This window comes from Nelumbo lutea, chromosome 4, assembly GCF_056320005.1.
Source record: "Nelumbo lutea isolate HS-2025 chromosome 4, American lotus-T2T, whole genome shotgun sequence".
Taxonomy (NCBI): domain Eukaryota; kingdom Viridiplantae; phylum Streptophyta; class Magnoliopsida; order Proteales; family Nelumbonaceae; genus Nelumbo; species Nelumbo lutea.
This window is the reverse complement of record NC_142687.1, coordinates 450698-477801: the sequence shown is the minus strand read 5'-3', so window position 1 is coordinate 477801 and position 27104 is coordinate 450698. Positions and strand designations below refer to the sequence as shown.

General features: G+C 39.6%; 1 protein-coding gene across 3 annotated transcripts in view; it reads right to left on the bottom strand.

The window, feature by feature from the left end:
• LOC148853278 (ARM repeat superfamily protein) overlaps positions 1–27104 on the bottom strand; it is a 117002-nt gene that overhangs the window by 75974 nt on the left and 13924 nt on the right. For all 3 annotated transcript variants that reach the window (XR_016112720.1, XM_088983559.1, XM_088983560.1), the window contains exons 2-10: positions 15795–15893; positions 15391–15615; positions 15119–15238; positions 14781–14864; positions 14643–14702; positions 5137–5265; positions 4844–4905; positions 4584–4640; positions 4038–4161 (exon numbers count right to left, since the gene is read on the bottom strand). Coding sequence is in view for 2 of the 3 variants with exons in the window: in XM_088983559.1 (XP_088839685.1) it covers positions 4038–4161; positions 4584–4640; positions 4844–4905; positions 5137–5265; positions 14643–14702; positions 14781–14864; positions 15119–15238; positions 15391–15615; positions 15795–15893 (960 nt within the window). In the remaining variant the exon portion in view is untranslated. The remainder of the gene's footprint in view (positions 1–4037; positions 4162–4583; positions 4641–4843; positions 4906–5136; positions 5266–14642; positions 14703–14780; positions 14865–15118; positions 15239–15390; positions 15616–15794; positions 15894–27104) is intronic.

Here is a 27104-nt window from a genome sequence, read left to right as displayed (position 1 = left end):
TGAAGAAAAAGGAGAACAAAACATAGTCCAAACAAAAGGGAAAAAAACAATTAGGCTAGCTGCAAAGTTCTCCAAAATCCTGAACCAAGATCTTCCTTTGTGATTACTTAGAACTCTGGGAGAATGAGGATTTAGTCCACGATGTGGGGGTTAAGGGATGAGAAGAGAGACCATTAGTGAAGTGAGAGCAAGTTAGTAAGCCTAAGGAGCAAGGAATGCTTGGAATAGAGAACATGATGTGTATAGGCTATGGAGGTTTCCATTGGAAAGGGATAGGCTTTGGCATAAGGTAATTGCAAGCATTCATGGGATGCTGAACAATGGTTGTAATGCAAAGATAGCCCCTTCTTCAACTTCACTTTCTCCTTGGAAATCAATACAAGAGGTATATCCAACTTTTATTAGCTTTACTCATTTTGATGTGGGATGTGGAACCCAAGTTTTGTTTTGGGAAGACCTTTGGTTGATACAAACTCCTCTCAAGTTGGCTTTCCCCAGCCTTTGTTACTTGTCTAAATTATAAACTACAACCTGTTTCGAGATTTGTCACTTTTTCTCCTTCTAGCGTAAACTGATATTTTGACTTTAGAAGGGGATTGAGGGATAGTGAGTGTAAAGCCCACACTAATTTGTTGTATAACCTTAATCAAGCTTTTCTGGAGACATCAGTGGAGGACACAAGAATGTGGTATTGTTCTCCAAATGGTGTGTTTACTTGTACTTTCTTTTCCAATGCCCTTACGCAGCCTAATACTTTGAGGGAATATTTTCCCAGTGAAAGAGATTTGCAACAAGCCTATCGCCTCATATGTGCTTCCTTTGCTTTGCAGGTGCTAAATCCTTACCTCATTTATTGCTATCTTGCCCATTTGTGCTTTGTGTTTGAGACTTCTTCAGTTCTCTTTTTGGTTGCATGTGGAATCCTCCATAGGATGTAGTTAGCTTTTTCAGTCCAAGTTTCCTTAGACAGCCAAAAAAGAGAGCAAGAGTTATGTGAAAACTCATGAGAGCAGCAGCAGTGTGGACTACTTGAGAGGAATGGAATAGTAGGATCTTCAGCAAGAAGAGTAGATCTAAAGAGGAAATCTTTGAGGCCATAAAAGTCAAAGCTGTATATTTGCTAAAGACACTTGATCCTTTCAAAGACTATTCAGCGGATGATATTTTAAGGGCGTGGAATGATGTGCCACATTCTTCTAAAGAAAAGGAAAAGGTGTTTATGGAATGAAAACCCCCCAACAGCTAACGGAATAGAATTAAATTTTGATAGGAGCTCCATGGGAAGATCCGGATTGACAGGTATTGGTGGTGTGTTTAGAGATTGTGCAGGCAGTGTGTTGGCCATGTTTTTGGGACCCTTACGATTGGGAGACTCACTAATGGATGAACTGATGGCATTGCTACAAGGCTTTAGACTCGCTAAGCAATCAAATTTCCAACACTTGGATGTAGGAGACTCAAAACTGGTTGTTTCTAGGGCCAGGAGTAAGCATCAAGTGCCATGGATCTATATCCATGCTTTTAGGGAAATAGAGAGCCTGTCAAGGAGCTGAACATTACTTTAGTTGGGCAAGCACTGCAAACAGGATGGCTGACACTTAAGCAAAAAAATGCTTCAACATGAGGTCTAATAGACCCTCAAAAACAAAGAGAATCAAGTTGGCACAAATGCAGACTCAAAACTCATAAAAAACGGGAAGGAATCTAGATCTTCCTGCCTTAACTCCCCCTGAAAAAAAACTCCTACTAAGTTTTCATTAACAATCAGACTTATTACAAAGATTTGAAGAGCTCCAAGAACAGTAATGTAACAGACTATGAGCAGGATGCACCAGGTTTCTTGCTTCCTTCTTGTCACAAGCACATCAGCATTCCATGGTGTAAACTAACACAAATTTTGGTTCTCATACCATGTAACACAATCTAGGGTTTCAGGTATGCAACAAAGAAAAAACAGAACACTTGAGGGGGTGTATTCAAATGAATGCCCCCACTCCCAGTGAGCAAAGTTTTCTTAAGCTGGGCAAAATATAGTACATTTATAAAAATGCCCTTATTAGGACAGCATGCTAAGATAACAAGAAATACAACAATTATACATGATATCTTCTATACAAGCTACTGTATTGCAGTAGGACCTACAACTAGGACTGTCTACAAAATGAACAGCTGATGTATAGAATGAATGTTATTCTTCCTACAAAATATTAACAAGGATAGACCTCAACCTTTTTGTTGTTCGTTTGTGAGTCCTTGTTTTTCATCTTGGCAAGTCAGACTCCAGCACATGCTTCACATTATGATTCCCATGTATGTCAATGTCCATGCAAAACAGCCTTGTAGCATTTACTTTTCCATTTGGCCCCACTCACCACCAGTTCCTCCATACTCCACCTTTAATCCCATGCTTGAGGGTCCTAAATAGGGGTGATCATGGGCCAGGCCAGTGATTTAAAAGCCATGCCTAGGCACACAAGTGAGGCGCATTTTAGGGTATGAACCTTGCCTAGATCCCAGGCACAGCATTTTCAAAAGGCGCACACCTAGTGCACCGTGTTCAGCCCAGGCACACGCCTTTTGAAAATCTGTGGACTTTTTCTGTTTTCCTAATGTTGCGCATCCATTCATCCTAATAAAAGATATTTTTAAAAGACACCTAAAGTTGTAAAACCTTTTTTTATAGGGATTAAGAAGTTAAAACCCTTATATAGACTTGTTTGGTACAAAGGTGGCTCGTAGAATTAGGAATGCGTAATGTTTAACAACACATTAGCTATTAGAACTTTTGAAGTAATGCCATTGTGAAAAAAAAATACAGAGATTTTAGAGTTTACACACTTTAATATGTTTTATATGTTATCCTTGATTTTATGTTTAAATTTTCATTTTAAATATGTTTTACATGTTATGCTTATATATTTTAATTTCAGATAATCGTTTCTCTAAAACATTTATTTTAAAATTTGACTATATTTTTAATTAATATTGTGTTTAATATTTTTAATATTTTGCAATCTTCTTTTTGAATTTTTTAGCATTTGTGTGCCTTGCTTCAAAAAGGTCTGCGCCTCGGGCACAAAATAGGCTTGCGCTTTTTCTGTGCCTTGCAGTTTTAAAACACTAGGCCAGGCCTGTGGCATTAAATAATGACAGTTTAATTATTTATAAAATTTTGTTATAGATGGATTATTTATTTTATAAATTTTATAATTATTTATAAAATTGTAAATTATATGATATATAATACATGAAAAAATGTTGCACTGGCCAAAGCATGGCCAAGCTTGGGTTAGCTTTGAGCCTATAACACAAAATAGGGTACAGACTTCAACACATGGTTGTCTCTCCTTGTATAGATGATGGCAAGGCTCTCATTCTATTTCCTAAGCAATGCTAGGCTTTCATAATAGGAAAGCCACATTCAGAAATTTCAGACTACTGAGAACATCTGTACTATCATATTTTCAGTAGAAGTGTGCATTCAAAATCTTTGATAGACCTAATGACCTAAGTTGTAGTCAAGGCCTGGGAGGGAGAGAGAAAGAGAGAGAGAGAGAGAGAGAGAGAGAGAGAGAATAATCCTCCAGAATACTTGCTGATAAATCAGATAGGCAACAAACCACCAAAAAGCACAAGGTACCATACTGAGCCAATTGGCACAACTTTTGCTTTCTAAGAGGAGCTTCAGGAAGGAGTGAGGAAATGCAAGAAGTGGTGATTGATCAATCTTTCGGGTTAAAAGTAGTTTCTTAAACATGTGCAAGGGGTAATTAAGACATTTCAAAAATAGTACAAGGTATTCTCGAAGTTATAATCTCCATAGCTTTTGGTTGCAATTCAATTTTTCCTTCTTGGGAAGCAGTTTATGGCTTACTCAGCAAGTTTTAAATGCCAAAAAATTGCAATGAAAATCTATTGAAACTAACATTCGAAAAGCAACACTCAGAAAGTGCACCCAAAACTACCTTTGAGAAATATAAAATCCATTTCATATCTGTCCTCAAACACAATGGATGGAGGAAAGAAAAGAGAAAAACCTGAGCACGCAACAAGAGGGCATCCAGTAATGTTGAGAATACAGGCAAAAACATGTCTTCCATATTTTTTCTGCTATTTCCCTGAACCATATCAAGCCCTAGAATGTAGCTTGCAAGACCACACCTAAGAGAAAAACCAACGCAAAACAAATGGTCATTTGACATTATATGTAAGAGTGACATGTAATGGTTTCTTGAAATTCATATTAAGTTCTCCACCATTTATTTTTCATATACCAGCATAGTCCTACAGATGCTGACTAATATGACTATTTTTCAGAAACTGGCCCAATGCAAAACAAGTGGCCAGTTAAGTCATTAACGTTAGAGTGCCATGTAAAGGTTTCTTGAAATTCATATCAAGTTCAACAATTTATTTTTCATATCCCAGCATAATCCTATAGATGCCAACTAGTATGACCACATTTTTTTCAAAAAGTTGGCCCATGATATCCTGCCTACTAAAATAATTCATTAAACAAAGATAAAAAATACATACTACGTGCCAGGAAAAATGAAGTAAAAAACTTCTAACCAGAAGCATACCAGAATTGTAATGTTGAATCAGCAATCTCCCAGTCTTCACTTGGAAAAGCTACACAACTGCAAAAGTGAAAGCACATTTATTTACTATAACACAGTTCTATGCATGCATAACTGTCTCGCACTAATCTTTAAGAAACGACACAGATACAATCAACCTTTTATTTATACTTAGAATGTGATTATAGAACCACTGAGAAAATACTGCAGAAGATGTTGAAGAAAATTCATTAGAGCATAAAATAATAGCAAGTGGATGCTACCTCAAAAGTGCATCTGCAAGCACAAGTGCTTCAGTACTCGCTTCAACAATCAACGCCGGAGCCTAATGTAACCAGTAAAATGAATTAGACAAAAAAAGTAAAGAATAAATTCAATCTTAGAGATATTTGATCAAATTTAATACATTTCAGAATTTCTTTTATTAATGTAAACAGCAGTCATTTATTTAGGAAACAAGGGTTCATTGCTAGTAGACAAGTAAAGAGTTTAAAAAGGGAAGATATAAAGCAAAAGATAAAACTCAAATTCCAGATTGAAAATATTCAAAACTTACAGCCTGCCCAATTTCCGACAACAAGCATGCAAGACCACTAATAACTTTCTCATCTCCACTAGTAAGAGCCGGTAGGAGAAGTGCCTCTTTAAGGAACTGGACTCTGTATAGTAAAACCTGGGGTAGCCCCTACAAAATCAAAAACAGTTCATAGCATATAAAAAGACCTGAAAACAAGCACAGTCCCTAGCTATTTTACTGGGTTCAAGCATATCAGTTTTTCCACCAAGGGAACAAAACACTTAAGGACATCTGAGTCTTGAGCAATAAATTAATATGAAAAAATGCCATCAATTCCATGATCAAAAACTAATCTTAAGAGAACATGACACCTTCTGAAATGAAGGGTGTCAATAGGGCAGGTTAAATAGCAAACCCACCTAGATCCACCCATAATGGTATGTGCTTGGTATACGTCTGATTCGTTCGGCTCAGGGTACATTTGATTCTCAGAGTGCCAGCCAACATAATGTTGTATAAGCAAGAGATGAAAGTGCAAGGACCTTCTAGCGCACAAGCTGCAAGATGCAAAGCAAGGCATATGCACCTGAAGAAAGCAAGGTGTAATATTTCCAACATAATTAATCTCAAATCCATCGCCTTGAGCAACTGACCTTTTAAAGCTCAAATCAAGCCCTGGTTTACTAATTGAGACTTCAAAACAAACCTTCACAATGGACAGCCTACTCAAACAATCTATTCCAATATCACCATCAAAATCATCACCCTCAATCTTGCTTGAAGACGAAACCTGGCTATGAGAAGACTCCGTAGCATCAAACGCAACCATCATATGGACTGATCTTATCACCACTCAAAAGCCTCCTCCTGGGTAACCACATCATCTACCTTTCACCAAATCAAGCCATGGTTACTTCAAAACAAACCTTCACCATGGACAGCCTACTCAAACAATCTACTCCAATAGCACCGTTCAAATCGTCGTCCTCAGTCATGCTTGAAGATGAAACCTGGCTATGAGACAAAAGTTAGTCTCTGTAGCATCGAAAACTACCATCTTATGGACTGATCTCATTGCCACTCCTCAAAATTTTCCTCCTAGGTAAGCAGAACAAATCAAGCCATGGTTTACCAATTGAGACTTCAAAATAAACCTTCACAGTGGACAGCCTACTTAAATAATCCACTCCAATAGCATCGTCCAAATCCTCACCTTTAATCTTGCTTTAAGATCAAACCTGTCTACAAGACAAAAGCCAGCCTCCCTAGCATTGAATTGTTAGACAGTCTTGTATGCCCTTAGCTTCAATCGGATTTGATGTACTTTTGTTATTTAGTGAAAATAAATTAAAGTGCATGTTTGATTCATGTTGTTTGGTATAATTCTGTTTAAGACCCTAAAACTGGACACTTATAGAAACTTGTGTTAGTTTTAAATGCTCACAGCCATTGGATAAGTCTAGGGAGATTTATCCTGCCAAGGCTGATACTGATGTGCCACCAAGTGTTGGGATGGCTTGTTTCGGCCATCAGGGTAAGACCCAAGGCACATGCAGTATGGGATTGCTTAAACCCTTGAACCGGACCAGATTTCCAGTATTGCCCTAGACCTTGGAGACAGATGGGAAAAACTGGAAAGTTACACCTGACCCCTAGACTCGATTATGACACATCACTAGGTGTCGGATCGGACTGTCTTTGATATGTCAATCAGTGAGATCCTTAGTGGGGGTCAAAACCTGGACATGTTGGGGCAATCTGAGAATTCATCTGAGTGAGTGGTCATAGTGACAAAGTTCATCTGCCGGCAGTTGATTTCAATCGTTGGAATTTTGTTTTGCAAAATATTATATATATATATATATATATATAGATTTGCAAAAGGTTTTAATTCCCGGGATCCATGTGAGTGGAGAGTGCGGCACTGTTCCTTGCAGCCGAGAGAGAGGTCTTCTCTTGTCGGGCAGTGCTTGATCATTAAGGGCTGAGAGGTTAAGTGTAAGACCATTTAGGATAATGCCTGATGGGCTAACCTTGCACCTGCCCACAGTCCCTGGGTTTTTATAAGATGACTTGGCCCAAGGACCATTTAATGTAAGTGTTGAGCCCATAGGGTCCATGTGATGGGCTCAAGGGGGTCACTGAGTCTTTCAGTGAATTCGATTGTGCCTTGTAATAAAGGCTGGGCCGAACCCATGTGGCTGGTGTGTAGATCAATGCTTGGGTCTCATGCCATACAAAGAAACCCAACTAGGCAGCAAATTGGAAACTAGTTAAACACTGAACACTTAATGGGCCAAAAGCCCATTTCGAACTGGGCTGATATGATCACCTGTTCATGGGGCGAATCTGAGATTAATGTTAGTAAAAGTATTGGGTCTTTATCCTTATCCACTCTAAGAGACCAAATTCAAATTAGATTTGAATCTGGTAACATCCTGATAAGATCAGGAGTTAACTAACTTAATCTGCATATAGGATTAAGATTATCCCCTATCCAAATACTGATTTGGATTGGGATAACTCCCAAAATATTGGGAGGTTTCTTAATCAAGAAGAAAGAGGAGAAAAACCCTAACAGAAATATCAGATTTCGAACTAGGGGGTTTGAGTAAGCAAGAAACACATCCTGCGAATTGAGATTAGATCTCTCACAGACTCCAGAGAGAGGAGACAGTTCTGCCCTCTTCGTCCCTGGATTTCTCCTCCTCCAGCCGCCGCCATTCCCTGTTGGAAGATTGGATCTTTACAGCAACAGGAAGTCAAGAAATCAGTTCTTGACAACAATCTTGCAAGAAAGACTAGAGGATTCGGTGTTCAAGGTTTCCAGAGGATTCTTGTGAAGAATCCAGTGTGTAGGACGCACCCTACTGGTTCCGTTCCATCCACAGTTGTGTCATCTTCAGCAAGAACGGATCTTGGTCTCTTCTTTGGGCGTGAACACCAACTTTGGGAGATATTGTTTCTTCGGATCAGGTATAATCTTTTCTGTTTCCTTTTGATTAGATCTGGTTTGATTATGGTTCAAGTAGAATCTTTGAATAATGTATTCTAAATTTAGGGAATATGATTCCCAGTTGGAAGAAGGTAGGAAATTTTTTTGAAATTCGCCCACCCATTCCGCACCCTTCATGGCGTCCATTAGATGGATCCTACCATTCTTTCATGAATACTACCATCATATGGACTGATCTAATTGACACTCAAAATTTTCCCCTTGGATAAGCACATCATCTACCTCTCACCAAACTGAAGATGAGTCATATTGATCAATCAAGCCAGAACAAAGATCCTCTCCTTCAATTAAAATCCACAGATCATATATTTCACTGGTGTAAATCAAATCAGCATCTATTTGGAATTTAATCTAAAATTGACTTAGAAGCACCCATTAAAGGTTTCTTTGATCCACCACCTTGAAGTGACCAAACACATTCCCAATTTATAGGGGTGCAAGTTGTATACCCGGTTTTAAGAATTTACACTGTATTGGGCTCAAGCCCTCAGGACAGGCCCATTCAAATTTTAACAAATCCTCAACCCTAATCAATTTCTCCAAGTGTCTGATAAAACCATGCATTAAAAGGAATACCTGCAATGTTGATCCAAACTAACTTGAAAAAGAAATAATTCCTGGGACATCCTGCCAAAGAAGAGCAAAGATCCAGGCAAAATTCAAGTCGTCTCTGTGATGATTCTCACCTTAAAATTTCTCAACCTTCTTCCTCTTTTTGAAATATGAACAGAAACAATCCTCCACCCAATGATTATCTTTCATTGGCAAGGCTAGTGACCAGACACCTTTCTCTTGTAACCAATTTTACTAATACCAGCTCCTCAAGGTTTAGTATTAGTCAGTCTACCAGCACTTACTCCTTATCTAGTTGCACTAATCGTAGATGAGCTGACTAAACATGTTCAAGAGGAGGTCCCATGGTCAACACCACAAGAAAGTCAACCCCCCACCCAAAAAAAATGATTATAAAAGGAGTAATATCTTTGATCTCATTGCTTTCACTGCAAAAAGAGATGGGGAAAGGTGTACCTGACAGATGAACAAACTAGAGAGCAACACCACAAGAAAGTCAACCCCCCTCCCCAAAAAAAAATATTATAAAAGGAGTAATCTCTTTGATCTCATTGAGAGCACAATTAAATCTCCAAGGGCTATTTTTTGAGTTATTCATCCATCAGATCGCATTCCTAGAGTCTCCTTCCACCACCACCAAAGGGCAATGAGGCGCAGCAGAACTCCTCAAACACTAGTCAGCTTCAGTAGAATCTGTTCTTTTTTATCAGTAACAGAAATTTTATTAATGAGACAAAGTACAGCAATTACAGCCTCCTAGGGAAGGGGTAAACTCTCTTAACCCTTCCCAAGGTTAAGCATAATAATAGAAAAAGCAGTTACAAACAAGCCCAGAATGAATGGACCCTTCCCACCCCTAGTTTGGCTAATGCATCTGCAAAGGAATTTGCACACTGTTTGACCCATTGAAATCTTACTACCATATCCCTTGATAGCCATTTGAACTTCTTCTTTTTTTCATTTGCATAATTCCATAAGCCAACCTCTTTTTCTAGCCAACCAATAACTACTTTGGAGTCACCGTCAATAATTAGACTGTCAATATTTAATTCTTTTGCTCTTTTTAGACCTTCCAAAGCAGCCAATACTTCAGCCCTAAGAGAGCCACCTACACCAATTGATTCAGAAAATAAAGCCAGCACTTGCCCTTCTTCAATTTTGAAAACACCTCCAATACCCGAAGGCCCGGGGTTACCTTCACTGCTTCCATCAACATTGAGATTTATAAACCCTTCAGCTGGTGGAGACCACATTGGACTACAAACATCTTTCTGGGGAGCTGATTCTGCCACTGCCTTCCAATTATTCTGCAGCAGCCCTGCTGGAATGTCCTCAAACAGTTTCAATAGCTTCACCCATTGCAAGACTCTAACTGTAACCACCTCCAAAACAGCACTTAAACCCCTTTCCTTATCCAGAAACACTCTTTGATTCCTTTCTTCCCAGACTGTCCAGCAAATAGAAGCTCTAGTGCACCTCCATAGAACTTTCCCCCTCTTCTTCAAGCCACTAATAGACGAAGCAGCAAACAAGCTTTGTATGTCTGGTGGGGAAATCCAACTTCACCCAAACAAAGAAACAAACCAATTCCAAATAGAAAAGGAAAAAGGGCAAGAAATAAGCAGATGATAACAGTTCTCACCATTAGCTTTACACAAGATGCACCAATTAGGGGACAAGCACCATGAAGGTCTTTTTCTTTGAAGTAAATCACTGGTATTAATCTTACCCAGAATAGCTTCCCCACAGAAAGCCCCTGTTCTTGGTGGAATTGGCTTTCCCCACACTTCTTTAGTAGGAAAGGAGGACCCCAAAATAGAAGGCTGAGTCAATTCTCTAAAAACAGAAGCATGGGAAAAAGAACCAGAAGGGATTAAGATCCAAAATCTACTATCTCTACTAGATGGGTCCAAAGAGATTCCTTGGATAATTGTGATCAAATCAAATCCAAAGCTTGGTTCAATTCTGAATCTCTAAGACCTCTCCTAAAATCCAAATCCCAATCAAACCTTGAGTCTGAGTCAGAAGGGATCAAAAAGGAAGAAATTGGCTCATTCTTAAAATCAAAGATTGCAAACAAAGTAGAAAATTGGACTTTCAAAGCTGACTCACCCACCCAAACATGTTCCCAAAATTTAACAAGGTCCCCCGAACAAAGGTTGTATCTAACAAAAGGTAGAAAGAGGGGAAGGACCGCATGCATAGCCTTCTAGGGAGAATTACAAGTAGCCTGAGCCAACACTCCAGCATCCCAACCATCTGCCGACAGCCCATGAATGCTAATAATCACTTTAGCCCACAATTTATCCTTGTCTTGAGGCAGCCTCCACAACCACTTCCCTAAGAGAACCTGATTCCTCAACTGAATGTTACCAATATCTAAACCTCCATCACCTCTACTCTTACACACCATTTCCCGGTTGACTCTATGATCCTTCTTCTCCTCCCCAGGCTCCCATAAAAAATCTCTCATCAACTTTTCTAACCTCTTGCCCACAACCACTGAAATTTTAAAAACTGGTAGAAAGAACATTGGTAAGTTTGCCAGGGTAGATCTAATCAAAGTTATTCGCCCTCCCAAAGATAAATAATTCTTCTTCCAAGTGGTCAGCCTTCACAACCCAATAAAGAGGCACATATCTACAACTCCTCCGCACTCATTCACCCCCACTGCACAACTTTTGTTGAAATTGATTTTTAAATTTGATACTCTCTCAAAACAAGTGCACCACTGGCTTCGAATTCCTTACTCTATTAAGATCATTTCCTTCGCAAAACAAAATGGTATCATCAGCAAACTACAACTAAGTAAATCGTAAGCTTTCTCCAAATCAAGCTTGCATACTAACCCAAAGCTCCACAACACTTCCAATAGGAAAGACCAATCCACCAAATCGTAAGCTTTCTCCAAATCAAGCTTGCATACTAATCATATCTTTCCATTTCTTCTAAAATTTTCCAAGCTCTCGTTGGCAATAAGAATCGGTCGGTGATTTGCCAATTACCTACAAAGGCCTAAGGCCCCTTGATTTAGTAAAATAATGGATGGAAGCACATCTCTTACTCTTCTGGACAGCACCTTAGCTATTATCTTATATAGGCTATTCAACAAACTGATGGGTCTAAGCTCACTAGGCTAAACTACATCAGGCTTCTGGAATAAGAGCGACAAAAGTAGAGTTCAACCCTAGATTAATCACTCCTCTCCCAAAAAAATCATTAAATACCTTCAAAATATCCATCTTTAATATCTCCCAACAATCTTGGTAGAAAGCCATTGTAAACCCATCAGGCCCCGAAGCCTTAGCCCTATCCATAAAGAAAATTGCTTCCTTAATTTCTTCCAAGTCAAAATGTCGTTCCAACCACATCTTGGAGTCTCCCAAAATCCTTGGCCATTCCAATCCTTTTAGACATATTCTCCCCGCCTAAGGGTCGTCGGAAAATAGATTTGAAATGATCAACAAAGGCCCTAGCTATTTCCCTATGTTGAGTCATATGCTCCATTAACCTTAAGTTTGGAGATACAATTCCTGTTTCTCCTAGCATTTGCCATTGCATGGAAAAATCTCATATTTCTATCTCCTTCCTTTAACCACAAACATCTTGACTTCTGCCTCCAACTGATTTCTTCTTTAAATAGGATGCCCTCTAGTTGCTTTCTTAGTGCACATCTTTCAACCCTATCATTTTCCTCGAAATTCCCTTCCCCTTCCTTGGAATCCAAAGACTATTTGAAACAACTACTGCTTCCTTTCTTCTAGTCTGCCAAGTTGGTGGGTGTTCCGATTTTTTATTTTAGCTTTTAACCCCTTCAGCTTCCTATGGAATTTCATACCCTCACAAATGTCATCTGGATTATACTCTATCTACCAATCCTTGCTCTTCGCTATAAACCATGGGCGTTTCAACCACATGTTCTCGAACCTAAACAAGGCCAGTCCTCTCCCTCGAATTTCTTCTTTGCAAATCAAAATTGGCCAATGATCTGAGGTAACCCTAAGCAAGGCCCTTTTTACTAACTCCCCCCAATGCTCTTTCCAATCCACTGTAAACAAAAATCTATCCAACTTGGAACAAGTTGGGTTTGATTGCAAATTTGACCAAGTGAATTTACTATGTGACCTCAGGAACTCCTTCAATTCCAAAGCATTTATAACCTCATTGAACCTCCTCATACTAGTGGTACACCAATCAACCCACAAAAGGCCGAGATCATATCACCATTAGCTCTTAGAATCCAACTTTGAATACCAGCCTCACCCCTTTGATTACTTAGGCTTCTATAGCTGCCATCAAACTGGAGAGTTTGTCAGTGAGAGGCAAAAGGGAGGGGTGCATAAAGAGTATTATGTGATAGGCAAATACCATTTAGGTTAAAAGGAAAATTCTATAAAATAGTTATAAGGCAACTTAAGCCGCATGGAGCAAAGTGTTGGGCAATCAAGAAACGTGTCCAAAAAATGAGTGTGGCAGAAATGTGTATGCTGAGATGGACAAGTGGAAAAACTAGAAAAGACAGGATGTAAATGAAGTCATTCAAAGGAACCTAGGGGTGGCTCCAATAAGTGATAAAATGACACAAAGTAGATCAAGATGATTTTATTATGTATACAGAGAGCCATCTACAGCACCCATAAGAAGAAGCAATCTGTTGCAAGTTGAAGGAGCTAAAAGGACAAGGGACATACCAGAAAGAACATTGGCTGAAATAGTAAGAAATGATTTAAGCACTCGTGATTTAACAATGGATATAGCACTAAACAGAACACAATGGCAAAACAGGATTCATGTAGCCAATCAAAAAAAAAATATAGTAATTAGCAATCATAATTTGCCAACAGATATGGCACTAAAGTTAACAATGGATACAGCACCAAACTTAATAAAATGTAGCAGCTAGCAATCAAAAAAGTATTGCTGCGCATTCTGTTATCTCATTTTGTTGTAGCTAAATGCCCACAAAGCTACATCCAGCCCTTCTAATTTATTCTTCCAAGAATGGTTCTTCCAATTTCCTAGCAACCTCTAGCGGAATCATACCCCATACTACTTCTAAAATGGGTCTTCCTAAGTTATCTGTTGCTTATCAAAAAAAGGGGTCTTCCTAAGATTTGAGAGACTATAAAGGGCCTTGAAATGTGAATGCAATTCCCTCTAATTACCCCCATATCTTAAGTTTGAGCAACATTTACTACCAACCTTGTGATCAAATTCTTCCTACTCCCATTTGAGTAAAAAACTTAGTGCTCCACTCTCCTTTCAATTACCTTGACTTTTGCGTCCAACTCGGTGCCCATTTATCTCACCATCACCTTGGAATCTCCTCCTACCAGTATGTTTCTGTATTGAGAGAAACCGTAATCTCAGCCCTTGCAGTAATGCTAATAGTTCTGCTCTTGTGGAGCCACCAACACCATAAATAATTAGTCCTGAGAATTTGATCATGATTTGTCCTTCATTATCACCTCTAGTATCTTTTCTTCCTCATTACCGAGGTTCACCAAATGCCGAATCACAAGTGTCAACATTTATTTGTTTGCTTGTGTGCTTTGTTTATTCTTGGTGCTTCTAAATTATCAAGGTTCCCAAAATGAGGAAAACTCCAAAAAACATCATGATCACCCACTCAATTTTCCATAAAGAAGTACAGGGTCTTTGAATGCTATGAGTAAATTATATGTTTTAAGCATTCCAATTTGTCATTAAATCAAGAAAATAGGGTCCATATATGCATATACATGTATACCACTCTTAGTATATACATTATGTATATGTATTTGTTGTATGGATAGAGATGCAACTTGGGTTGGCCCGAGTTAACATTTGCACTGCTTTGGGCTAGGGACTCAGGCCAGGCCAAATCAAATTTTAACAAGAATTCAACCCAAGCCCACCCAAGTTGCACCCCTATGTATGGATAGGGATATGAATAAGCAGATATGGAAACCCATACCTCATGTCTACTCACAAGCTCAACTAGAACTTCAATGGCCAAGTCAAAAGATGATGAAGCCTACACCAAGAAATAGAATGAGATACAAGACGGAAACTAAGGTAAAGAAACTATTAGTATAATGTAAAAAAGGTATACCTGCAAAGAATTGAAGACAAAACTAAGAAGTGGATGTGCTGGTACTGAAGAGGGTGGAATTTCTGAGAAGCACCCAGCACGAATCTGAAGTTCAGTTAAAACCATAACTGTAGCAACTTAGAAGAGTAACTAAAATCTTGATATTTAAAGACACTACTATTTCAAATTTTGTTTTTTCATATGGAAAAGGTATAGTCTGGATAAATTAAATGTAAAAAAATGAACCAGGCATTTGGCAATACTAAAATAAACATGATAGAGGACAAAAACTGTACAACAATACACTGATGTAGTCCAAATTAAAAGGGGCACCACTGTGCATTCTGAAATCATCTTACCCAACTCAGCAAGCATCGCAAAATTTTCCGGTTCCTCTCATTAAGATGAATGCCATCATCAACCCTTTGCTCTGATTGATGAAGTAAGAAATCAAGCACCATGGGAGTATGCGAGAGAAGCTGATCAAGCCATGACAAAATGGTATCAATATACAATAAAGGCAGAACGGAGGAGTAGGGCAAGCATTTTATAGAAAAGAAAAGAAAGAGAAAAGAAGACACTATCTTGAAACTGAATCAGAAAATGACACTTTTAGATGAAGCTCCTGAACCTCTTCTCCATACTGGTATCTACGAGATGAACTAATGTTAAAATCACTGTTTTGGTCCTCGACAACTTCTTCAGGCAGAACTGTAAGCATCTCTAAAACAGCAATATTCCCATTGTCCTGATTTTGCAGGCTCTGGAGACTGCAAAAAAGTTGCTCAATAGGCTTCTTATGTTCTACCGCACGAAGGACAAGAGCCGACAGTGCAAGACAGATTTGTGTTAAGAGCTGCTATGCATAGAAAAAAACTGGTTAAAAAAAAGAAATAAAACACACAAAACCAGATACTACTTGGGCATTATCAACTCATTGAACCATCACAAGAAGTACAACCAAAACCTAGTACTCATTCCAGTTCATTAGTTACATATTATCAAAATTAGAATGTGTTGCAAGTTACACAACACCTGTGGAGGTCCTGTACTAAATCTTTTTGCTGCCAGAAGAAGAGCATTCAACAAGGCATCTTTTGCTCCCAACTGCAAATAATATCCTTCATTTTGGATCTGTGGCAATGAGAACATTAATTCAAAGTAAGCATTAACACACCACCAATGAAATGTTTTGATTTTTTGGTAACAAATGGTATGTTTTGATTGGTAACTGAAAAGCTTCAAATGAATCAATGAGAGAAGTAAAAGAAACACTTTAGAAACAAGAAGATTGCATGTTCACATTAAGATCACTCTGAGCCAGTGTTTTAAAACCTGGCCTGAAGGTTGAACCATCTATCCTCTGGGTCAATGGGCCAGCAGTTCAGCCATCTAGGTCAACCCCTGATGTCATCATTATAAAAATAAAAAATTCAAAATAATTAAAAATAATATAAAACAAGTGACCCATTGAACAGGTCAGCTTGGTGAACTGTTCACTGTCCAGGTCCATGGGTCATTGACTCAACCAACAGCTTCTGTAATATGATGGTCTAGAGGTTGATTCAAACCAGGATTGTGACTGGGTCATTCCAACAGTCAAGGTTAATGGCATGTTGAAAACACTCTCAGAACAAGAAGTAGAACCATAAGATATGATAACAGAAAAAACATGGCAGTTACTCAATGTCAATGTAACTCACACTACCAGCTCCAGCTTGAACCAGGCTATCAGCTAATGAATTAGCCAATTTGGGTCGAGCCAAATGATATGTCCACTGTAGCTGCTAAAGACCTAACCACTAGAAATGTGATGTCGCAGTAACCATGGGCCATCCCCATCATCCCTTAATCACAATTCTGAATTTCCAAAGTTCCAACAACACACTTATAACACAGTAAAATTATATAATATTCTACAACTAAAAATTTGTTTTTGATCATTTATTCTACTACTAAAAATTAAAAGATAGAAAAGAAAGGATTTGGAAAAATGGACCACTAATAAGGAGCTTGACAGAATCAAACTTTACAAGGTCCTTTGGACTACATGAATGGTTCCAAGGATGAGAAGGCCATATACAAGAACTTCATTCAGCAAAGTTTAATAAAAACTCAACCAGCACAAAAAGGAGAGATCAACAATGTTATAAACCCACCTCAAAACTAGTGGGTCTAGCATGCTGACACATGGACAACATGCAAACGCATATCACTTGAAATAGAACTTCTTGTTACACACACTGATGATGCACCAAGTTCAATGAAAAGATTTTTGGCTTTTGAAACTCTTGGACAATGCCATAAGAAAAGGGAAAATTTCTTGTAGCAACAGAGAATAAATTTTATTCAAGCATAAAAGAGAACAAGATCCCCGCCATCCAAAGGGTGGAAAGCAAGAAACAATGACAATGAGCAAAAGGCTGGAAAATCTAAAAGTAAACATCACAAAGACGACTTTACAAATTAACCACGAGTTTACTTTTATTTTCTAGAAGCTGGCATGCAGCAATATGCCTAAGGAGACTTAATGACCTGGATACCCAAGCAATGTAATATGGATAACTTGAAAATTAAAACCCACTAGCATTCCTTTAGGTTATGTTTGGATTAAGGTGTAAATCAAAATGGACAATGAATTTTTTTATCAAAAAAATGGACAAGGAATTGAGCAAACCAAGTCCATAGGTTTCCAAATTACATCACTTTTGCATGTTCTGAATTACAACATATAGATCTAATTCCAATTTCCATAATGGAGCAAATTAGAAGCCTCGAAAAATAAGCATAAATTTTGAGTCTTTATGGATTTTGAAATTTATAATGGAAGGTGCCATTTAACCTCACAGAATTCAGTTTGCAACAAGTTTAGTTTAGTTTCCACTCCAGAAATCCACATTGATCCCAGCACAGAGAAAAATGTAAAATTAATTCATCCTGAATCCAGAAAGAGCTAGATTTTATTGTTGAAATCCCTCACACTTCTGTCTCGAAGTTACTTTGGCATAGTGACAATCCATTCTCCATGCAATTTTTCTTTGTTTTTTCAGGCCCCATGCCCACAAAATTTTTAAAAGCCTCATCAAGCTTGTTGGCACACCCCAATCTACCTCAAATATGATAAAAATTGCAGCATCTAGCTGCTCCAGAAAGCAGAAAAATAAAAAAGGTGTTGAGTCACTAACTTTCCTTCAATTAGACACATCAGAAAAGACTAGAAACAATTCACTGTTTGTAGAGTTATCTATAAGGCAATATTGAGAACAGAATTCCTAATGGTTATTCAGTACAGAACTTTGGAAGGCAATGAAATGGAATTTGCACCATAGCAAGGGCAAAGACAGAAAGAACAAAAAACCACTGTTCGACTTGGAGCTACACAACAAGGCTAGAAGCACGAATACCAATCACAGGGGAAGAAGAGGTGGATATTAATCAGAATTTTTCTCATGATATCGAATATAAATGTTATCAAGCTATGCTCGGAGAGACATTAAATTGTGAGTAGTTACCATGTATGAGAAATGGAAGACAAACATTTTAATAATACAAGAGACAAAGATGTAGCACATTAACTCCCCCACCATCCAGTGTTTGGAGTCAAAAACCTTTTGATTGGTCCCATAAACCCACTCTCAGGCATGCCAGTGGTGCTGGTTGTTTGGAACAGTAGCAAAGTAACTAAGGTTATCCACATGACTGGAGAGTATTCTGTTTTGATTGAAGTGAAACTTGAAGATGGTTTCCTCTGTCTACGGCACTAATGATGAGAATAATCATGCCCTCTTGTGGGGAGGAGTTGGACAATGTAAGGAGAAGGTGGACACTTGACGCTTCCATGGTGCATTGGAAGCAATTTCACCCACAAGAATAAGGGAGGTACATGAATAACTCAGGCATGAAAGTTTTGCAGCTTTTGTCAATAAGATAAACTGGTGAAGACCCAATTATGGAAAAGCTCAACCACTTCTTGATCTCCTCTAGTTCTGTAGGATCAGTTCACAGGTCCCAGCTACTCAACAAGAAGTGCTCTCCATACCACACCCCTCTAAAGCTGGTAGGTAGCACTCTACTCAGATTTCAAAAATCCAAGCCTTTTTCATTTCAAAAACTACTCATTCAAGTAGGAGGGTTTTGACGATAAAATCCAAGCAAGCTGGAGTTCCACGGAGGTGTCAGGGTTGGGCACACATGCAATGACCAAGAAACCTCAATGGTTGAAAGCCAAGATTAAACCACGGACAAGTAATTACATGGGCCAGCAAGCTAGAGAATTAACTCAAAACAAATTCAAATATTCACAAAAGAGAAGAATATGTGCGGAAGTAAAGTTTATTTCGATTAGGCCTGCTTTCTTACTTTGTTTTGGGGCTTCTTTTTCTAGTATATGTTGCATGCTAAACTTGGTTTGGAATAGGGTGGCATTGTTGGGATGGGTGGGGAAGTAGCTAGCCTGGGTGATTGGTTTTGCAGTTGGTCTATTGTGGGTGTATGGGTTTAGGTGTAGTTTCTTTTGCAGGGTTTCCTTTTTGGTGCCCTCTAGTCACTTTCCTTGTAATATTTACTCAGCTTTTTAACAAAATTTTTATTTTATTACCAAAAAATATGTAATGATAGGGTGAGTTGAGCAAATGTGAAAGTGATGTTATCTAAGCTAGCAATACAAGGAAGAAATCAAACAGAGACAACAGGCTACACTTAAATGGCTGAAAGAAGGTGAAGGAAAGACCTCTTTTCCATCCAATGGCCAAAGTCAGAAGCAAACACGATACAATCAGAGGGATTGCTAATAACGGGCACTTTTTTGAAGACACAGATGAGATCAAAGAAGATGTTACCAGCTTCTATAAGAATCCGTATAATGAAATATGCAAAAGAAGGCCTATGTTAGATGGTCTGGACTTCCAGAGACTTTTAGAAGCTCCATTAAAAGACCTCAAGATACCCTTTGAGAAGGAAATTTGGGATGCAATCTAATACAAGAAATGTTGGGACATTGTGGAGAATGACATAATGAGCTTATATTCAGGTCCTTTGCTTTCTGAATTCCTTCCATGGCAGCTAGTATTTCAGCTCTTAGAGCATCACCCACCTCTATTGGACTAGAAAATGGAGCAATAATTTTTCCTTCCTCATTTCTGAACACACCTCCAATACCAGAAGGTCCCGGGTTGCCTTCACTGCTACTATCAAAGTTCTTTTTTTTTATCAATAACTGGAATTCATTAGACTAAAAGAATTTAGTTACAGCGCTCCAAGGAAAGATAAACAGGCTTATCTCTCTCCGAGAAGATAACAAAAAGGAAAAATTTACAGAACAGCCCTAAACAATTTATCCCTTCCCACCCCCTGCTTTGCCAAAGCATCAGCAAATGCATTTGCTGTTCTCTTGACCCAGTGGAACTTGATTTCCAGTCCTCTAGTTAGCCACTTAATCTCCCTCCTCTCATTAACATATTTCCAAAGTCCACTACCTTCTTGTAACCAACTTAAGACCAGCTTTGAGTCCCCTTCAACAACTAACTTTTGTATATTCAGTTCCTTAGACTTCCTTATACCCTCCAGTACTGCATAGACCTCAGCTTTGAGAGAGTCTCCAAACCCAATGGAACCTGAATACAAAGCGAGCACCTTCCCACCCTCATCTCTGAAAACCCCTCCTAGACCTGATGGACCTGGATTTCCTTCACTACTTCCATCAAAGTTTAGCTTTATAAGTCCACTTCCTGGTGGTGACCACACAGGACAAACTAAAGAGCGAGCAGGAGCAGAATTTGCCGCCTCCAGCCAGCTATTCAGCAGCATATCCGTAGAAATATCAACAAACAGGTCCAATGATTTCAGCCAATGTACCACCCTCACTGTTACTACTTCAGTAAGGCATTCTTTACTTCTTTCAATTTTAGAGAAAATTCTGGTGTTCCTTTCCTCCCAAAGAATCCAACAAACAGCAGCCCTCACACATCTCCACATTATCCTTCCCCTTTTGTTTGGCCAACCGAAGAATGAGGGGCTAAACAAACTTTGAATGTTTGGCGGTGGGGTCCACCTGCAACCAAAAGAGGAAAGAAACCATTCCCAAAGATCAGTAGCAAAGGGGCAAGAAACTAATAAGTGGTAGGAGCTTTCACCATTAGCCTTACAAAGAATTCCCAACAAAAGGCTCCAATCCTTGGAGGGATCAGCTCACCCCAAACATCTTTAACTGGAAAATTTTGTGCAAATGGACTGGATGAAGGCAATAGGGACTTGAAGAAAGAGGCACAAGTGAAGGTTCTAGAGGGAGTTAGGGTCCACAGTCTCTAATCCCTCTCAAAGGGATCCAACACCACCCGGTCTAAGATCTGAACCAGACTCATGGCATTTTCAACCTCTACATCCCTTAAGCCTCTTCTAAGCCCCAGATCCCAATCAAACCCAAAATTAGATTGAGAAGGAACTAGAAAATTGGACACAACCTTGCCCTTAAATCGGGAGAGTGAAAACAAGGAAGGGAATTAGTCTTTCAAAGGTATCTCACCCACCCAAATGTGCTCCCAAAACTTTACTTGATTCCCAGAGCAGAGGTCATACTTGATGTGCTACAAAAAGGAAGAATGGCATGTATAGATTTCCAAGGAGAGGCACTAACAGACCTTGCCAAAGTCCTAGTGTCCTAGCCATCATCTAATTGACCGAGAATACTTAAAATTACCCTTGTCCACAGTTTATCCCTCTCACCTCCCAACCTCCACAACCATTTCCCAAACAAGGCTTCATTTTTCCTCCAAATGTTACCTAAACCTAACCCTCTGCCACCCCTACTCCTAGAGACTAGTTCCCAATTCACCTTGTGATCCTTCCTCTCCTCCCCTGGTTCCCACAAGAAGTCTCTCATTAACTTCTCCAAACTCCTACTTATCTTCACTTGGATCCTAAAAACCGATAAGTAATACACAGGCAAACTAGCTAGTATAGACTTGATCAAAGTAATTCTGCCACCCAGAGATAAATAGTTATTCTTCCAAGTGGCTAGCTTCTTAGCAAATCTATCAATTACAGGGCTCCAAAAGCTCTCTTTCCTTGGGTTATCCCCTAAGGGCATCCCCAAATAGTTTAACAGCCATTGAGACACCGTACAACCCAAAGTTTCAACCCTCTCCAATATAGCTCTTTCTTCCATATTGATCCCCACCACATAGCTCTTATCGAAGTTCACCTTCATATTTGACATTTGTTCAAACGCTTGAATCACCAACTTCAAGTTTTTGGCCCATCTCACATCTTCCCCCTCACAAAATAAAATTGTATCATCAGCAAACTATGAGTGATAGGAATGTTGTATTTTCCAACTCTCCATCCCCTCATAAGACTTCTTGAATCTGCTTTCTCAATTAGCCTCCCACACTTCAGCAATCAAGGTGAAAACAAATGGAGAGAGGGGATCCCCTTGTCTAATTCCCCTAATAGCCGGGAAGTGATCCACTACCTTTCCATTTACCAAGATGGAGTAATGACAAGTCTTTATACAACCCAGGATCCATTTACACCACTTCTCTAAATCCAATTTGCACAAAATCCCTTTCCTCCTTGTTCTCCGCATATCCTTCACACACTCATTGGCAATTAGAATTTGAACCACAATCTACCTATTTCCACCAAAAGCCCCTTGATTCTATGAGATTAGCTCCGGAAGCACCTCTCTAATTCTTCTAGACAAGACCTTCGCAATGATTTTATACAAACTACTAACCAAACTGATAGGTCTAAAGTCTCTTGGATAACTTGCTCCCACTTTCTTTGGGACCAAAGCAATAAAAGTTGAGTTCAGCCCCAGATTTATTACTCCCCTCTGGGAAAATTCAAAAAACACTTTAAGGATATCCTCCTTTAATATCTCCCAACAGTCTTGGTCAAAAAGCCATGGTAAAGCCATCTGGTCCTAGTGCTTTAGCTCGACCCATTGAAAAAACTACTTCCCTTATTTCCTCCAACTCAAAATTTCTTTCAAGCCACATCTTCTTCTGCTCGGACTATTTTGGCCAATCTAACCCTTCCACCCAGATTCTCTAGTTTAAAGGCCTTCGAAATAAGGACTTAAAATGCTTCACAAAGGCCCTAGCAATCTCATCCTATTGAGATATTTACACCCCATCTATCTCCAATTTAGAAATCAGATTTTTCCTTCTTCTACCATTGGCCATTGCATGAAAAATTTTGGTGTTTCTATCACCTTTCACCCACTTATGTCTAGACTTTTGCCTCCAGCTGACTTCCTCTTTAAATAGGATGTCTTCTAGTTACTTCCTGAGCTTCCATCTTTCTTGGTTGTCTCTCACTTCAAAATTGCCTCCCCTTTCTTGGCATCTAACTCCCCAATCTGATTGATCACTTCATGTTTTCTCTCTTCAATCCTTCCAAACTGTAGAATATTCCACTCCTTAATCTTCCTTTTTAAATCCCTCAACTTCCAATAAAATTTCATCCCCTCCCAAATAGAACTCGGGTTAGTGTCATTCCACCAACTCAATAAACCCAGGGTGAGATAGCCACATGTTCTCAAATCTGAAAGGAATGGGCCCTCTAGTACCAAGATCCTCTCTCATTAAGGTAATAGGTCAATGATCTGATGTTACCCTAGGCAATGCTCTAGAAATAATAGTCCCCCAGTGCTCCTCCCAATCTGTTGTGGATGAAAATCTATCCAACTTAGAGCATATATGGTTTTCTTGAAGATTGGACCAAGTAAATAGACCATGTAGCAAATAGGAACTCTTTCAACTCAAAACTATTTATGAAGCTGTTAAACCTTCTCATGCTAGTGCTACCGCCCCTCCTCACCCTATTAGTCTCCTCACCCTATTAGTCTCCTCTGTGAATCTAATGACACTGAAATACCATCCTAAACACCAAGGGCCTTCCCAAAGTCCTCTAATGTCTCCTAATTCCTCCCAAAGTTCACTTCTTTCTCTATAACCAGTTGGCCCATACACATTAGTTGATACCCACTCAAATCTATTTGCCATGTGTCTCAACTTGATAGGAACAGTAAACTTCCCAATCAGCTTCTCCACTCCCTCAAAAACCTCTTCTTTCCACATTGTCACTAAATCTCCTGACCTTCCCCACGTAGGGCAAAAAGCCCAATTGATGCCCCTTACTTTCCACACCAATCTAGCCCATCTCCTATCAAACTCCATCAACTTAGACTCCTGAATCAGCACCAAATTTGGATCCTCTCTTCTTATTACTTCTTCATCACCACTTTCTAAAGAAACCCTTACTTGTCCTCTTTTCAATTGGTACCTCTTCTTCTTCCCTTTCTCTCACTGAACTCCTTGTCTTCTTCTATATCTCGCCTTAGCCTTTCTGACTCACTCAACTTCCTCTTCCTTGGTTTTCTCTCTACCTTTCCTTCCCTCAAAAATACCTTCAACTCATTTGAATCCTTTATTTTACAGCCCATTTGCTCAACAAACTGTGCAACCGAGTCCTCCTTATTAGTTTCATTTGGTCCTCCTCCCTCCTCTTCCTCATTACTCACCTCTTTCTCTACCTCCCCTGTCTGCACGTTTCCAATTGCTCTCCCATCCTCTAGAATCTTACCCCAACTTCTTGTTTCAGCTTCTTTCCTTTTTCATTTCTTCCAGAAAAGTTTCTATCAGCTTCCAAATTTTCTCTCCCACCTCCTCTATTTTCCCTCCATTATTCACCCCTTCAATAGGATGTGAATGTGGCAATGTGGCTGGCTAGGAGTCTGGGACAGAGACAAAAGACAAGGAGTTAGTATCAAAATGGAAAGTCGCAGCCATACCTTGGGTGGAAGCCAGGACAGGATCAGTGGCAGAGTGAAGGGTTTCCCTCTCAGCTCATACACCAGGACTCTGGGGTAAACCGAATTCCACAGTAGGAACTATAGGTTGGAAAGCTCTTCTTGCCAAAGAATTCTCTTTCGGCGAACTCCTGAGGCTTTGTAGCTTGTCTCTGAGTTGGTCCTCAAAGACTGGCTGGTAGTGAACATCTCCTACCAGCTCACCAAAATCTTGCTCTTTGTCCATCACTTGGTTAGGTTGTTCCCCATTTGATTCCATAATAACACCCCTACCGACCAAAGCACTCTCAGTAGTTTTTAACTTCTCCAATTCCTTAGACAGCATCAAATCAGGGGTTGTATATGCACCTCTTTGTTCTTTATCAAGCACAAACATGGAATCAGTCACTTCGTTTTCAAGGTCTGCTGCTGTATTTAGAATGACTCCCTCAGCCGAAAGAGGTGAAACAAGCCCAGCTCCTGAAGTCACTTTAAACTTCCTGCAGTCCCCTTTGACATCACCACCTCCTATTGAGTCCTCTTCTAAGAACAGAAGTTCTGTATTGAAGCTTTCCTCTTCCCACATGTTCACTTTTACTTGCATATCTAAGCTGGCCAGACTTTCTGTATCACTCCCATTTGAGTTTTCACTATTCTCTTCATCAGACCACCCTTCTTCCCCCAGGTTCTAGCAGACTTCTCTTCACAGATCTGGGATTCTGCCTATCCGGTGAAATCCTGTTTAAAACCTTAGCCGGCACCCATTGCAGCAAGCTATTTCTGGCTAAAGCTGCTCTAGAATTGCAGCACCCAATAGAACAGCTCGATGAGGAAAGTGATAGACCATTCTTCTTGTCTATAGAGCCTCCCAACTGTTCAACCATGTGACCTTTTAAAGAGTCACATGACTTAAGTTTAAGTCATTCACTTGGGCCACTTTATTTCCCAACTGTTCAACCATGTGACATTTTAAAGAGTCACATGACTTACTTAAGTCTAAGTCACTTACTTGGGCCAGTTTGCCATTCGGACCACTTGATAAGTCTTGGGCAGTGGGCTTTTTCATATGCCCATCTTTGGACACCTGTAAACCCTCTTTACTAGACACATTTTGGTTTAGGCCTACAACTGGCCCAACTGCTTTGGACTTTACCTGGGCCAACCCTTCCCCTATTTTAAATCCTGTTTGGTTGGCACCTGAAACCACCTATGCATAGGTCCAGCTACCTGTCAATTGGTTGCCTTCAGCTACACGCTTAAGAAAGCCCTCCTGTTCCCTGTCTTTTGGTCTCCCTAGCTCTTTAGCTTCCATTTTGGTGCAAGGTCCATTTACATTTGAATCCACCAATCACCTAGTGCCACACAGAGCTTCTTCTTCAACCTTCTCATCTCCCTCTCTACGTGCCTCTCTCCAAAGCCGAGCTTCAATGGCTGATACTAGCCAAACTGAGACAACCTGCCCTTCCACCCTCAATTCCACTTTCCGTGGTATCTCCTCTAGTTTTACTCCACTTAGACTGATAGCTGCAGAGTGGAGATCTCCCTAGTAAGCACCATCAAGGGTTGCACCACACAAATTTGCAATCGATTCAGCAATTTCTTGCCTCCACCAGTGAAAAGACAGGCCCAACAGTCTCACTAGGATCCCAACTTCTACAAAGATGTCTCTCGAGTTTGATCCTGGACACCAGCTTGAGATTGTGAAATTTCCAATATTGGACTGGATGTTTAAGGCCATGACTTCCACTCTATCTTCAAGCAAATCCAGCACTGCCTTACATTTCTCAAAGAGTGTTAAAATGAAGGTTTTCTTCAGCTTCAGCCTTACTATTAACAGATCTGCAACTGCCTTCCAATCCTTTACCCAAGAGCTAGCTACAACTATATGTTTCTTTTCCCAATCCTCTTTCTTTAGATTCACTCCTATTCTTTGTCTCCCTGCACTATTCGCCACTACAAGAAACTCCTGCTTGTCCATCTTATCTTGACTTGTATAAGAGTTATCTGTTACTTTCTCTGTTTTTTCCTCCTTTGTTGTACCTCCTCCTTGATTTCCTATCTTCCATTTCAAGATTTCTCCCAAAGCCCCACTTATCTCCTTCCATCCAAGACTCTGCCTTCCCTCTGGGAAGCAGACAATCTGCTTCTTTCCCTTACCAAAGTACCATGCTAGTGATATGAAAGACCCTTTAGAGTTTACCTTGCTTTCTATCACATATTTTCTTCCATCTTCAGAGAGATATTCTTTGCAGTTGGTTTGCTTGCCCTTGTAACTTGCTTGCTCCACAAACTCCTTGATCCATTGAATCACTTCTAACCCTGCTAGCATCACCATCCCTTTCCTAGCTTCCCTAATCTTCAAACCCTGCAACCCTGTCAGCCTCATCTCTTCGAGCAGAAATGACTTTGCTTCTACCTTCAAAACTTTTTTCCAAAGACCTACAACCTGGAACCTCCCTTTCAGCCTCATTTTCTTCCCTCCTCCATCAAAGTTCAATTTTATGAAACCTCTTAAAGGTGAGGACCAGAGCTGTCCATAAATCACCTTAGAAGGA